Here is a 14,510-nt window from a genome sequence, read left to right as displayed (position 1 = left end):
GAGGATGAAGGTATGGAACTCGGGGAGAGAGACGGTGAGGTTCTTAAGCAAATTGATATAGGGAGTGACAAGGTTTTGGAGGTGTTGGCAGGCTTAAAAGTGGACAAATCTCCAGGCACAGATGATTTGTGTCCCAGACTGCTGAGGGAGGCAAGGGAGGAGATCACAGGGGCTCTGACCCAAATTTTTAATTCCTCCCTGGCCACGGGGGAGGTGCCAGAGGACTGGAGAACAGCTAATGTGGTCCCGCTATTTAAGAAGGGTTGTAGAGATAAGCTGGGGAACTACAGACCAGTGGTAGGGAAACTATTGGAGAAAATTCTGAAGGAGAGAATTTATCTCCACTTGGAGAGGCAAGGTTTGATCAGGGATAGTCAACATAGCTTTGTCAGAGGGAGGTCATGCCTAACAAATTTGATTGAATTTTTTGAGGAGGTGACCAGGTGTGTAGATGAGGGTAGTGCAATTGATGTAGTTTATATAGATTTCGGCAAAGCCTTTGACAAGGTCCCACGTGGGAGACTTATAAAGAAGGCAAATGCATGTGGGATACAGGGTAATTTGACAGGGTGGATTCAAAATTGGTGTAGTAGGAGACAGAGGGTGATGACAGAAAGCTGCTTTAGTGACTGGAAGCCAGTGTCCAGTGGCGTACCACAGGGATCTGTGCTGGGTCCCCTATTATTCGTCATTTATATAAACGACATAGATGACTATGTGGGGGGCAGGATTAGTAAGTTTGTGGATGACACAAAGATTGGCTGGGTGGTTAACAGTGAGGTTGAGTGTCTTGGGCTACAGGATGATATAGACGGGATGGTCAAATGGGCAGAGAAGTGGCAGATGTAATTTAACCCTGAAAAGTGTGAGATGATACACTTTGGAAAGAGTAATTTGACAAGCAAGTGTTCAATGAACAGCATGACGCTAGGAAGTTCTGAGGCACAAAGGGACCTTGGCGTGTGTGTCCATAGATCTTTGAAGGCAGAGGGGCATGTTAGTGGGGTGGTGAAAAAGGCATATTGGACACTTGCCTTTATCAACCGAGGCATAGATTACAAAAGTAGGGAAGTCATGTTGGAGTTGTATAGACCCTTGGTGAGGCCACAGCTGGAGTACTGTGTGCAGTTCTGGTCGCCACATTATAGGAAGGATGTGATTGCACTGGAGGGGGTGCAGAGGAGATTCACCAGGATGCTGCCTGGGATGAAACATTTAAGTTATGAAGAGAGGTTGGATAGAGTTGGGTTGTTTTCATTGGAGCAGAGAAGACTGAGGGGTGACCTGATCGAGGTGTACAAGATTAAGAGGGGCATTGACAGGGTGGATAGGGAGCAGCTGTTCCCCTTAGTTGAAGGGTCAGTTACGAGGGGACATAAGTTCAAGGTGAGGGGTAGGAGGTTTAGAGGGGATGTGAGGAAAAACTTTTTTACCCAGAGGGTGGTGATGGTCTGGAATGCACTGCCCGGGAGGATGGTGGAGGCGGGTTGCCTCACATCGTTTAAAAAGTACCTGGATGATCACTTGGCACGTCATAACATTCAACGCTATGGGCCAAGTGCTGGTAAATAGAATTAGGTAGATAGGTCAGGTGTTTCTCACGTGCAGACTTGCTGGGCCGAAGGGCCTCTTCCGCACTCAGAGATTCTGTGAATAGCTTTGTCGCTTTCCGTGTCCAGCTTCATTTGTGCTTTTTTTAATCGATGGCCTAATCAATAGTAATGGTATTTCAATGGACACTATGTCCGTGCTGATAAAATGATTGACCCTGGCTATCTTAGAGGGAATCGCTGCTCTTCTTAAAGATTTCAGTGTGTTATCATCCCTAAATCTGAAACTGGTGGAACTCTGAAAAATCTTAACTTTCTTTATTACTTAAGGAGTCTGGGTAGCATTTTAGCCAGTCTATTCCACAGACTGTAGATGTGGATCCACTGTCTAACACTGTACAACTGAAGGACTCTGCAACCAAGACACTCATCACCGGGCTGAAACTTCTTGTAACTAATACAATACCCTCTCTTTGGGTGATATTCCATCTCCTGCTGCGTCTTCTGCCTCACGTTTAATTTTGAACATCTTATACAGTTTAGGACAGTTCATTGCGTAATGGTATTTTGAATCGCACCTAAAACACCAATTGATTGTACCCTGGGCATTTCTGGGATTTATTCTTTTATTGCAAATCCCAATTCTGTTTGCCTATCATAATTGTCAAAGATGTTTCTGTCTTTTTGTTTAGTTACAATTCTCCTTTTGTACTGACTTGCGTCCTGTATCTAGATGGTCTCACCACCCCATTAACATTGTAACTTTCATTTTCTGTCTTGCTGCCAAATGGCCCATTTGTGGCATGAACGCTGCTGGAAAGGAATGTTTTCCAAGGAATTTTTTTTCAGAGCCTCTGACATCTGTCCTAGCAGTGTGTGTCTTTCTGCAAATTTAATTCCTGTCAAAACGAGAAGTCTGTCCATATTCTTTAGCGCTGTCTAATAACTTAAATGCCAGCACTGATTGGGAAATTTCTGGAATGAATTTTAACAGCCTTGCATGTAGTCTACTGAATTCCATTATGTAATCTTCTATGGAACTATCCTCCAATTTTCTAAACGTCAAAATCTGACCATGCCTTGTAAGCATAAGTCACCCTTCTGATAAATTTTATCCATAACATTTAAAAATACCTCCAAACCTTCATCCGTGTCCAAATGCTCAGGCTCCAACTTCAAAAATACTTCGCATCTTATTTTGCTTTCATGCAGTAGCGAAAGTGCCAAGGTCATCCCTTGTCACATCCTTGCCAAAGAAAAAACCTGTGTCCACATGGTTACTTAATTCTTCCATGCTAATAAGGTTGATGCTCAGAAAACATCGGTGGGTAATCATATCCCGATGTTACATTTTGATTCAGCCGTTTTCCAAAGTGCCTCCAAAGCACTCTTCTCTTAACGTTAACTTGAGGCTGTGGCATAGTGGTATTGTCACTGGACTAGTATTCCAGAGACCCAGGGTAATGCTCTGAGGTCCTGGGTTCGAACCCCACCATGGCAGATTGTGGAATTTGAATCCAATAAAAATCTGGAATTAAAAAATCTGATGCCGATTGTCATAAAAATCCAACTGGTTCACTAATGTCCTTTAGGGAAGGAAATCTGCGGTCCTTATCTGTCCTATATGTGACTCCAGATCCACAGCAATACAGTTGACCCCCTGGACAGGGGCAGTAAATGCCAGCCTAGCCAGTGAAGCCCACATCCTACGAACGAACAAATTTAAAAAAAAAAGCCGTTTTTTGCCGATTTACTTAAAAACTGTACCCTGCGGGTGGGAGCAGTTTGTCCCTATCTTGTGTTCTGACCCGTCATGATTTTGAATACCTCTAACAAATCTCCCCTCAGCCTTCTCTTCTTGAAGGAAAACAGTCCTAACTTCTCCAAAGTATCTTCATCACTGAAGCCCCTCATCCCAGGAGCCATTCTCTTGAATCTTTTCTGAACTCTCTTGAATGCCTTCACATCTTTCCTAAAGTGGCGCCCAGAACTGGATGCAATATTCCAGCAGAGGCCAAACTAGTGTCTTACACTAGTTCACCATAAACTCCTTGCTCTTGTACTCTGTGCCCATATTAATAAAGCCTAGGATACTGTATGCTTTAGTAATTGCTTTCTCAACTTGTCTTGTCACCTTCAATGACTTACTTACACATACACCCAGGCCCCTCTGCTCCAGTACTCCTTTCAGAGTTGTACCCTTCATTCTATATTGTCCTTCCATGTTCTTCCAACCAAAATGAATCACTTTACATTTCTCTGCATTGAACTTCATCTGCTACCTGTCCGGACATTCCACCAACTTGCCTATGTCTCTTTGAAGTTCTACACTATTTGCCTCTCAGTTCACAATGCTTCCAAGCTTCATTTCATCTGCAAATTTTAAAATCATACTCTGTACATCAAGGCCTAGGTCATTAATATATATCAGGAAAAGCAGGGGTCCCAATACTTGACCTCTGGGGAACTCCACTGAAAGCCTTCCCCCAGCCCAAAAATCATCCATTAAGCAATACTCTCTGATTTCACTCGGCTAATTTTGTTTCCATGTTGTCACTGTCCCTTTTATTTCATCAGCTATAACTTTTCTCACAAGTCTGTTGTGTTAAAGGCCTTTTCGAAGTCCATGCGCACAACGTCAACAACATTAACCTCATCAGCCCCCTCTGTTAACTATAGCACATTGGTTAAACATGATTTTCCATTAAGAAATCCGTGCTGGCTTTCCTTAAGTAACCGGCATTTGTCCATGTGACTATTAATCTTGTCGTGAATATTTGTTTCTAGAAGTTTCCCCACCACTGAAGTTAAACTGACTGGCTGTAGTTGCTGGGCTTATCCTTGCACCCTTTTTTGAACAAGGGTGTAATATTTGCAATTCTCCATGACCATCGCTGAGTTTAAGGAAGACTGAAAAATTATGGTCAGTGCCTCTGCAATTTCCACTCTCACTTCCCTCAGTATCCTTGGATGCATCTCACCTGGTCCCAGTGCCTTATCAACTTTAAGTACAGATAACCTATCCAATAACACCGCCTTAGCAATTTTAAACCCATCTTGTGTCTGAATTAGCTCATCTTTCACTCTGTCCTGGGTAGCATCCTCTTCCTTGGTAAATACCGATGCAAAGAATTGATTTAATACCTCAGCTGTGCCCTCTGCCCCCATGAATCCCCTTTTTGGTCCCTAATCGGCTCTACTCCTCCTTGTCCCACCCTTTTACTATTTATATGCCTGTAGAAGACTTTGGGATTCCCTTTTATGTTTGCTGACAGTCTGTTTTTATACCCCTTATTTGCTTCTCTTGTTTTTTTACCTGTCCTCTGAATCTTCTATATTCAGCTTAGTTTTCAATTGTATTTTCTACCTGACATCTATCGTAAGCACATTTTTTTCTTCTTTATCTTAATTTCTATCTCCTTTGTCATCTAGGGAGCTCTGGATTTATTTGTCCAACCTTTCCCTCCTAAGGGACTATACCTTGACTGTGTCTGAACCATCTCTTTGAAGGTAGCCCACACTAGTGAATCTCCCCGTAAAGACATTGATCCCAGTCCTATTGCCCTGCAACTCACCCCTTTTGAATAGGTACCTCCTTCCCCAGAATTGATTCCAATGCTTTAGGAACCTGAAGTCCTCCCTCCTGCACCATGCATCAAGCCAGGCATTGAACAAGAACAAAGAAAAGTACAGCACAGGAACAGGACCTTCGGCCCTCCAAGCCTGCGCTGATCATGTTGCCTGTCAAACTAAAACATTTTGCACTTCCGGGGTCCATATCCCTCTATTCCCATCCTATTCATGTATTTGTCAAGCTGCCTCTTAAACACCACTATCGTACCTGCTTCCACCACCTCCTCTGGCAGCAGATTCCAGACGCTTACTACCCTCTGCGTAAAAAACTTGCCCCGCACATCTCCTCTAAAGTTTTCTCCTCTCACCTTAAATCTATGTCCCCTAGTAATTGACTCTTCCACCTTGGGAAAAAGCTTCTGACTATCTATTCTGTCCATGCCACTCATAATTTTGTAAACTTCTATCAAGTCGCCCCTCAATCTCCGTCACTCTAGTGAGAACAATCCGAGTTTCTCCAACCTCTCCTCATAGCTAATAACCTCCAGACCAGGCAGCATCCTGGTAAACCACCATTGCACCCTCTTCAAAGCCTCCATATCCTTCTGGTAATGTGGCGACCAGAATTGCACGTAATATTCCAAGTGTGGCCTAACCAAGGTTCTATACAGCTGCAGCATGACTTCCCAGCTGATGAAGGCAAGCATGCCATAAGCCTTCCTGACTACCTTATCCACCTGCGTTGCCACTTTCAGTGACCTGTACACCCAGATCCCTCTGCCCGTTGATGCACTTAAGGGTTCTGCCATTTACTGTATAATTCCTACCTGTATTAGACCTTCCAAAATGCATTACCTCGCATTTGTCCGGATTAAACTCCATCTGCCATTTCTCTGCCCAAGTCTCCAACCGATCTATATCCCGTTGTATCCTTTGACAATCCTCTTCACTATCTGCAATTCATCCAACCTTAGTGTCGTCTGCAAACTTACTAATTAGCCCAGTTACATTTTCCAGTCATTTACTTATACTACAAACAGCAAAGGTCCCAGCACTGATCCCTGCGGAACACCACTAGTCACAGCTCTCTATTCAGAAAAGCACCCTTCCACTGCTACCCTCTGTCTCCTATGACCAAGCCAATTCTGTATCCATCTTGCTAGCTCATCTCTAATCCCATGCGACTTTACCTTCTGTACCAGTCTGCCATGAGGGACCTTGTCAAAGGTCTTACTGAAACCCATGTAGATAACAACCACTGCCCTTCCATCGTCGATCGTCTTTGTCACTTCCTTGAAAAACTCGATCAAGTTAGTGAGACACGACCTCCCCTTCACAAAACCATGCTGCCTCTCACTAATACGCCCATTTGCTTCCAAATGGTAGTAAATCCTGTCATGAAGAATCTTCTCCAATAATTTCCCTACCACTGACGTAAGGCTCACTGGCCTGTAATTTCCTGGCTTATCCCTGCTACCCTTCTTAAACAATGGAACGACATTGGCCATTCTCCAGTCCTCTGGGACCTCACCCGTAGCCAGTGAGGATACAAAGATTTCTGTCAAGGCCCCAGCAACCTCCTCCCTTGCCTCCCTCAGTAGTCTGGGGTAGATCCCATCTGGCCCTGGGGACTTATCCACCTTAATATTCTTCAAGACGCCTAACACCTCTTTTTTGATCTCAACATGATCCAGGCTATCTACATACTCTTCCCTAGACAAATCGACTGCTAAGTCCTTCTCTTTGGTGAATACTGATGAGAAGTACTCATTTAGTATCTCTTCCATTTCTTCTGGCTCCACACACACATTCCCACCTCTGTCCCTATTGATCCTCCCTTTTTTCCTATTTGTGCTCTTGTCAACATATTCCAGGTAAATATTCCATTTACTATCCTGAGCTCGGCCTGCCTGTGGGGTGGCCACCTCCTGGTCATACGATTCAGGAAACTTTCCACCTCCCTGATGCAACACAGTGACTCCAGCTGTGTCTCATACATTTAATTCCTAATCATTCTGATGCCGTCTTAGTCAGGCTACCACCTTGCAGCTTCTATAAACTTGACTTAATCCAAAACTCTCCTACTAAGTCCTGTTCTCCCATCATCCCTGTGCTTGCTGATCTATATTGGTTGCTGGTCAAACAACACCTAAGTTTTAAAATTCCTATCATGTTTTCAAATACCCCCATGGCTTCACTACATCTTATCTCTGAAACCTACGAGATCTCTGTATGCTTCTAGTTTTAGCCTTTTGACAAATCCCAGATTCTAATCATTCTACCAGCTGGCTAGGCCCTAAGCATTGGAATTCCCTAAACCTCTCCACCTCCCAACCTCTCTATCCTTTAAAATGCTCCTTAAAATATGTCTCTTTGAACATGCTTTTGGTCACCTGTTCTAATATCTCCTCATATAGCTGTATCCTTGATAATGTTCCTTTGAAGTGTCTTGGGCATCTTGATACATATGAGGCACTGTTTCATTGTTATTTCTATTTTGGATACCTGAAGTAACTTTTTAAAAAAAACAATCACCTATGCAAATAGTCACAAGTACAATGGGAAAGATATGGCGCGCCTAAATGTTTATTCCTGTCACTGTGATGTGCAGCCGATTAGTCAAGGTAATTGTGTGACATTGCATTAATTGAATCATGTTTTGCTACTGAGCTTAATTGTCATTCTTGGCATGGAGCCCTTGTTTCGACTTCCAAAATATTGTTTGTTAGAAGAAATTTGTTCAGTTCGAGAATGACATTTAGCGTCTGTTTGGTTTTATGTGTAGCTGAAAGTTCTCCATGGTTTAATCTTGTGACTATTGTACCATTCCTTGATGTTTTTAATTGCCCTTCATATTTACACAGGAGAGCCTTCAGAAATTGACCAGCGAGATAAGTACGTCGGAATTTGTGCGCTCTTTGTGTTGCACTTCCAGATTTTCAGAACATTAGATAAAAAGCTGTACAAATCCTTGCTAGATGTTTGCAAGAAGGTGAGTAATTTTGGAATGTTTCACTCAACTTTTTCAACCCAGTGGTTACTTTCTGGGCATTGATTGATGTATTTGGCTTATTGTAGGTACCTGCCATCACACTCACTGCCAATATTATCTGGTTTGCTGATCAGTTCCTGCTACGTAAAATGGCATCAGCTGCTAAGGTTGCAGAAAAAAAGAATCTACAGTCTATTAAAATTCAAAGAGAAACCTTTCTACAACAGAAGTCCCAAACTCTGTCCAAGTAGGTTTCTGTTTGTAGATTTTTGCTACCGTATGTTTGTTTCTGATACTCCACATTGTTGAGAGTGTACTGCGCAGATTCACCAGGATAATAACAAGGGTGGGAAATGTGGTTATGAAAGGAGAACAGGCCTATTTCCACTGCAGCTGAGAGGGCAAGAGATTTAATAGGTTTTAAGATTCTATAAATGGTGCTGAGAGGGCAAGAGATTTAATAAGAGGTTTTAAAATACTATAAATGGTTCTGATGGAGTAAATAGGGAAAGCCTATTTCCTCTGGCTGGCAAGATATTGACAAGGGGCCTCCTGTGGAGAAAAATTCTTTAGTATGTGAGACTGATTGTGATTTGCAGATTCCAGATAGTGTTTTCTCTATCCCTCCCTCACCCCGCCTACTTCCTAGAAGGCAAAAAATGTAGGTGAGGCACAATGTGATTTTGTCTTCTGTGTATGCTACCAAGTGAGTTCTAATCGAAGGTCTCTCAGCACCATGTTGGTTCTTCATTATCCTATAGCTAATCAAATACAATTTACAACAAAGGCACTTTGAAAATTCGCCAGTTCCAAGAATAAATTACAGAACTCCCCTATTTCTCAAGGCCGAAAGTTGTCTCATTGCACTTTGCACAGCTAGTATATCTTGCCTGAACATTGGGGCTTGCTATTTTTAGGCTTTGTTGCAAACATATGAATTAGGAGCAGGCCATTCGGCCCATCCAGGTTACTCTGCCATTCAGTAAGATCATGGCTGATCTGATTGTGGCCTCAACTCCACGTTTGGCCTATCACTTTGACTCCCTTGTTAGTCAAGAATCTATCTACCTCTGTCTTAACAATGTTTATTGACCCTACCATCACCACTCACTAGGGAAAAGTTCCAAAGATTCACGACCCTTGGTGAGCAAAAATGTCTTCTCATCTCCACCTTGAATGGGAAACCCCTTATTTTTAAACTATGTCCCCTAGCTCTAGTCTGTCCCACAAGTGGAAATATCCTTTCAGCATCCACCCTGTCAAGTTCCCTGAGGATCCTATACATTTCAATAAGATCACCTCACATTCTTCTAAACTCCAATGAATAATGGCCCAGCCTGTTCAACTTTTGCTTGTAAGATAAACCGCCATCCCATGTATCAATTGAGTGAACCTTCTCTGAACTGCTTCGTACGCGCTTATATCCTTTTCTTAAATAAGGAGACCAATACTGTACACAGTACTCCAGATGTAACTCAGCAACGCCCTGTACAACTGTAGCAAAACCTCCCTACTTTTATATTCCATGCCCCTTGCGATAAACAACAACATTCCATTTGCCTTCCTAATCACTTGCTCTGTCTGCATACTAACTATTTATGATTCATGTACCAGGACACCCAGATCCCTCTGTGCTGCAGCACGCTGCAATCTCTTTCCATTTAAATAAGGTTGCGTTTGCTGCCAGCGCCATGCATGTGCAACTGTAAGCGCAGCTGTCAATTTTATGGGGGGGATGTGCAGCAGGGCACATGTGCAGCCATCACAACTTGGAACTGCATATATAACTGCCCGCATCAAGTTAGCATCTTCTACTAAAGGGAAGCAATCTCATTATAAAGTTTGCAGTTGTAGCGCCTCTGCAGTTTCTGAATCTCTTGCTCCGGATCCTCTCCCCCTTAATCCGGGTCTGTCACTGGGTACAAGCCACAGAGCTGCAAATTGAATTGTGGCCATCACCGGGCGGTCAGAAGCCTTCCTCCCATCCGATCCCTAGAAACTGCGAGAAGGCCACACCCGAACTGCCCGGCCGCTGCGGGCCTCAGGATCCGAATAAGATCCAACTGGCACACTGTCTCTCGCAAATGATGTGATTGGTTTCTGTGCAAGTGTGGACAAGTGTGTATGTGCAGATGGACATTGGCAGCAAACTTGGCACAGCTATCTTGCGTTGGCAGGAGACAGTGCTTATATAATATTCTCCTTTTCTATTACTCCTGCCAAAGTGAACTAGTTCACACTTTCCCACTTAATACTCCATTTGCCAATTTTTTGCCCACTCACTTAACCTATCCATTTCCCTTTACAGACTCCTTATGTCCTCTTCATAACATAAAGATAGGTAGGAAAGTAAGTTATCAGCAAATTCAGCAACCACACTTTTGGTGCCCCATCCAAGTCACTGGTATAAATTGTAAATAGGTGAGGCCCCAGCACTGATCCCTGTCGCACTCCGCTCATCACATCTTGCCAACCTGAAAAAGTCCCATTTATTCCCACTCTCTGCTTTCTGTTAGCTAACCAAACCTCCATCCATGCTAATATGCTATCTCCTACATCATGAGCTCTTATTTTATGTAGCAACCTTTGATGTGGCACCTTGTCAAATGCCTCCCGGAAATCGAAGTGCAGCACAACCACAGGTTCTCCTTTATCCATGTTGCATGTTGCTTCCTCAGCGAACTCTAATAAAATAGTCAAACATGATTTCCCTTTCACAAAACCATATTGACTCTGCTAGATTGCATTGAGATGTTCTAAGTGCCCTGCTATAACCTCTAATAATAGATTCCAATTTCCAATGATAAGCTAACTGGCTTTTAGTTTACTGCTTTCTATCTTCCTCCTTTCTTGAATAGAGGAGTCATATTCATTATTTTCCAATCTGATGGAACCTTTCCAGAATCTAGGGAATTTTTGCAAATTAAAACCAATGTATCTATTATCTCAGCAGCCGCTTCTTTAAGACTCTCGGATGAAATCCATCAGGATCTGGGGACTTGTCAACTTTTAGTTCTAATAATTTTCTCACTCTTTCCCTGGTGATTGTAATTGTTTTAAGTTCCTCCCTCCCTTTCACCTCCTGATTCACAATTATTTCTGGGATTTTATTTGTATCCTCCAGAGTGGAGACAGATACAAAATATCTGTTCACTTCATCCACCATTTCCTTATTTTCCTTATTAATTCCCAATTCTCACTCTCTAGAGGACCAATGCTCACTTTTACTCTTTTTTTCCTTTTTAAATACCTGTAGAAACTCTTACTTTCTGTTTTTATATTTCTAGCTAGCTTTCTCTCGTACTCTAATTTCTCCCTCCTTGTTAATATTTGTCATTTCTTGCTGTTCTTTATTTTCTTCTGACCTGCTACTCATCTTTGCAGAATTATATGCTTTTATTTCAATTTGATACTAACTTTAACTTCTTTAGTTAGCCACAGATGGCGTGTCTTCCCCTTAGAGACATTCTTCCTCACTGGAATGTATCTTTCCCGAGTATTCTGAAATATTTCCTTAAATATCTGCTACTACATCTGCACTGACCTATGCCTTAACCTAAATCCCCAGTTCACTTTAGCCAGCTCTGAAACCATGGCCTCATAATTGCCCTTATTTAAGTTTAAAACACTGGTCATAGATTCCCTCCTCTCTGCCTCAAACTGAAGATAAAATTCAATCATATTATGATCACTGCTACCTAGCAGCACCTTTACTATGAGGTCATTAATTAATCCTGTCTCATTGCACATTACCAGATCTAGGATAGTTATAGCCTGCTCTCTGGCTGTTGCTAAGATGTTCTAGGAAACTGTCCCAAAAACACTCTGAACTCAATTTCCAGGCTACCTTTGCCAATCTGATTTGTCCAATCTATTTGTCCAATCTATATGTAGGTTAAAATCACCCATGATAATCATCCATGATTATCACCATACCTTTCTCACAAGCCCCAATTATTTCTCCCTGTATGTCCTGTTCTATAGTGTGGTTACTGTTAGGGGGCCTATAAACCACTCCCACAGGTGACTTCTTACCTTTACTATTTCTCATCTTTATGAACTGATTTTACATCTTGATCTTCAAGACTAAAGTCGTCTCTCTCTATTGTACCAATGTAGTCCTTAATAACACAGCTACCTCGCCACCTTTTCCTAACTTTGTGTCCTTCTTAAATGTCATGTACCCTTGAATATTCAGGTCCCATTCTTTATCATCTTGCAACCACGTCTCTGTAATGGCCATCAGATCATACATATATGTTTCAATTTGTGCTGTCAATTCATCTATTTTGTTATGAATGCTATATGCATTCAGATACACAGCCTTTAGTTCTGTCTTTACCTCTAGCCTTATGTGCTAGTGCACTCTCCCTTCCTGCCGTGCTCTGATCATCATTTCCCTTATACCTTGCTCTTTTGTCCTGTCTTCTCTACTTAATTTATCACATGTCCCCAAACTCAATTCCTTGCCACCACTATTAGTTTAAAGCTCTTCTCTACCACCCTAGTTTTACGGCTCACCAGAACGCTGACCCCAGCACAGTCCAACGTCCCAGTGATACAGCTCCATGAATCAAAATCCTTTTCTCCTGCACCAATCTTTGAGCCACGCATTTAACTTTCTAATCTGATTTACCCTATGCCAATTTGCTCGTGGCTCAGGTAGTAATCCAGAGATTATTATCCTTGAGGTTTTACTTTTTAATTTAGCCTCTATCTGTTCGTACTCAGCAGAGCCTCTTTACTAGTTCTGCCTATGTCATTGGTATCTATGTGCACCATGACGACTGGATGTGATAACAGGACACTTAGAAAATATCAATGGAATTAGACAAAGCCAACATTGATTTATAAAAGGGAAATCATGTTTGACAAACCTACTGGAGTTTTTTGAGGACGTAACTAGCAGAATAGATAAGGGAGAACCAGTGGATATGGTGTATTTGGATTTTCAGAAAGCTTTTGATAAAGTCCCACATAAGAGGTTAGTGTGTAAAATTAAAGATATGGGATTAGGGATAATATATTGGCATGGATTGAGGATTGGTTAGCAGACTGGAATCAGAGAGTAGGAATAAATGGATCTTTGAGTGGCAGGTGGTGACTAGTGTGGTACCTTAGGGATCAGTGCTTGGGTTATATTTCAATGATTTGGATGAGGGAACCAGATGTAATATTTCCAAGTTTGCTAACAACATGAAACTTGGTGGGAATGTGAGCAATGAAGAGCGTGTTAAGAGGCTTCAAGGCGATTTAGACAGGTTGAGTGAGTGGACGAATACATGGCAGATGCAGTACAACGCGGATAGGTGTGAAGTTATCCACTTTGGTAGGAAAAACAGAATGGCAGGGTATTATTGAAATGGTGATAGATTGGGAAATGTTGATTTACAAAGGGACCTTGGGTGCCCTTGTACACCAATCACTGAAAGCAAGCAGTTAAGAAGGCAAATGGTATGTTGGCCTTCATTGCGAGAGGACTTGAGCACAGGAGCAAGGATGTCTTATTGCAGCTGTACAGGACCTAGGTGAAACCACACCTGGAGTATTGAGTGCAGTTTTGGTCTCCTTACCTAAGAAAGCATATGCTTGTCATAGAGGGAGTGCAGTGAAGGTTTACCAGACTGATTCCTGAGATGGTAGGATTGTTGTATGAGGAGAGCTTGGGCCAACTAGGCCTGTATTCACTGGAATTTAGAAGAATGAGAGGAGATCTCAATGAAACATATAAAATTCTGACAGGGATGGACAGACTGGATGCAGGCATGGTATTTCCTCTGGCTGGGGGGTCTAGAACAAGGGGCCACAGTCTCAGGATACCGGGTAGGGCATTCAGGACTGAGAAGAGGAGAAACTTCTTCACTCAGAAGGTGATGAACCTATGGAATTCTCTACCACAAAAGGCTGTGGAGGCCAAGTCACTGAATATATTTAAGAAGGAAATAGATTTCTGGACATCTAAAGGCGTTAAGGGGAATGGGGAGAGAGCGGGAGTCTAGCATTGAGATAGAGGATCAGCCATGAGCATATCGAATGGCGCAGCATATTCGAAGGGCTGAATGACCTACTCTTATTTTCTATGTTTCACCCTCCCACTGTAAGTTCCCCTCCGGCCCTCTGACTTTCGCTGTCCTAACAGCAGCTTTCAAGCCTTGTGCAACGAAACAAGACTGGTCAACAAAGGAAATGAGGTAGTATAGAATTAAAAGACAGGGCTTATACGAAGGCAAAGAACAGTCGTCCTCCTGTGGACTGGCATGGAAGTAAAGAACAGAAAAGGGGTGCAAAGAAAGTGTTAGGAACTGTAAAAAGGAATATAAGAAAAATCTTGCGTGGGATATCTGGGACAATACTAAAGAGTTTTAACAATATATTGAGATACAGAGAGGTGAAGA

The 14,510-nt window shown here is 42.5% G+C and overlaps 1 protein-coding gene across 3 annotated transcripts in view; it reads left to right on the top strand.

The window, feature by feature from the left end:
* washc4 (WASH complex subunit 4) overlaps positions 1 to 14,510 on the top strand; it is a 139,530-nt gene that overhangs the window by 50,717 nt on the left and 74,303 nt on the right. For all 3 annotated transcript variants that reach the window (XM_078553746.1, XM_078553745.1, XM_078553747.1), the window contains exons 12-13: positions 7,988 to 8,115; positions 8,202 to 8,362. In XM_078553746.1, the coding sequence (XP_078409872.1) occupies positions 7,988 to 8,115; positions 8,202 to 8,362 (289 nt within the window). The remainder of the gene's footprint in view (positions 1 to 7,987; positions 8,116 to 8,201; positions 8,363 to 14,510) is intronic.

This window comes from Cetorhinus maximus, chromosome 12 (genome assembly GCF_964194155.1).
Source record: "Cetorhinus maximus chromosome 12, sCetMax3.hap1.1, whole genome shotgun sequence".
NCBI classification, from domain to species: domain Eukaryota; kingdom Metazoa; phylum Chordata; class Chondrichthyes; order Lamniformes; family Cetorhinidae; genus Cetorhinus; species Cetorhinus maximus.
This window is presented reverse-complemented; position numbering and strand designations above follow the sequence as displayed.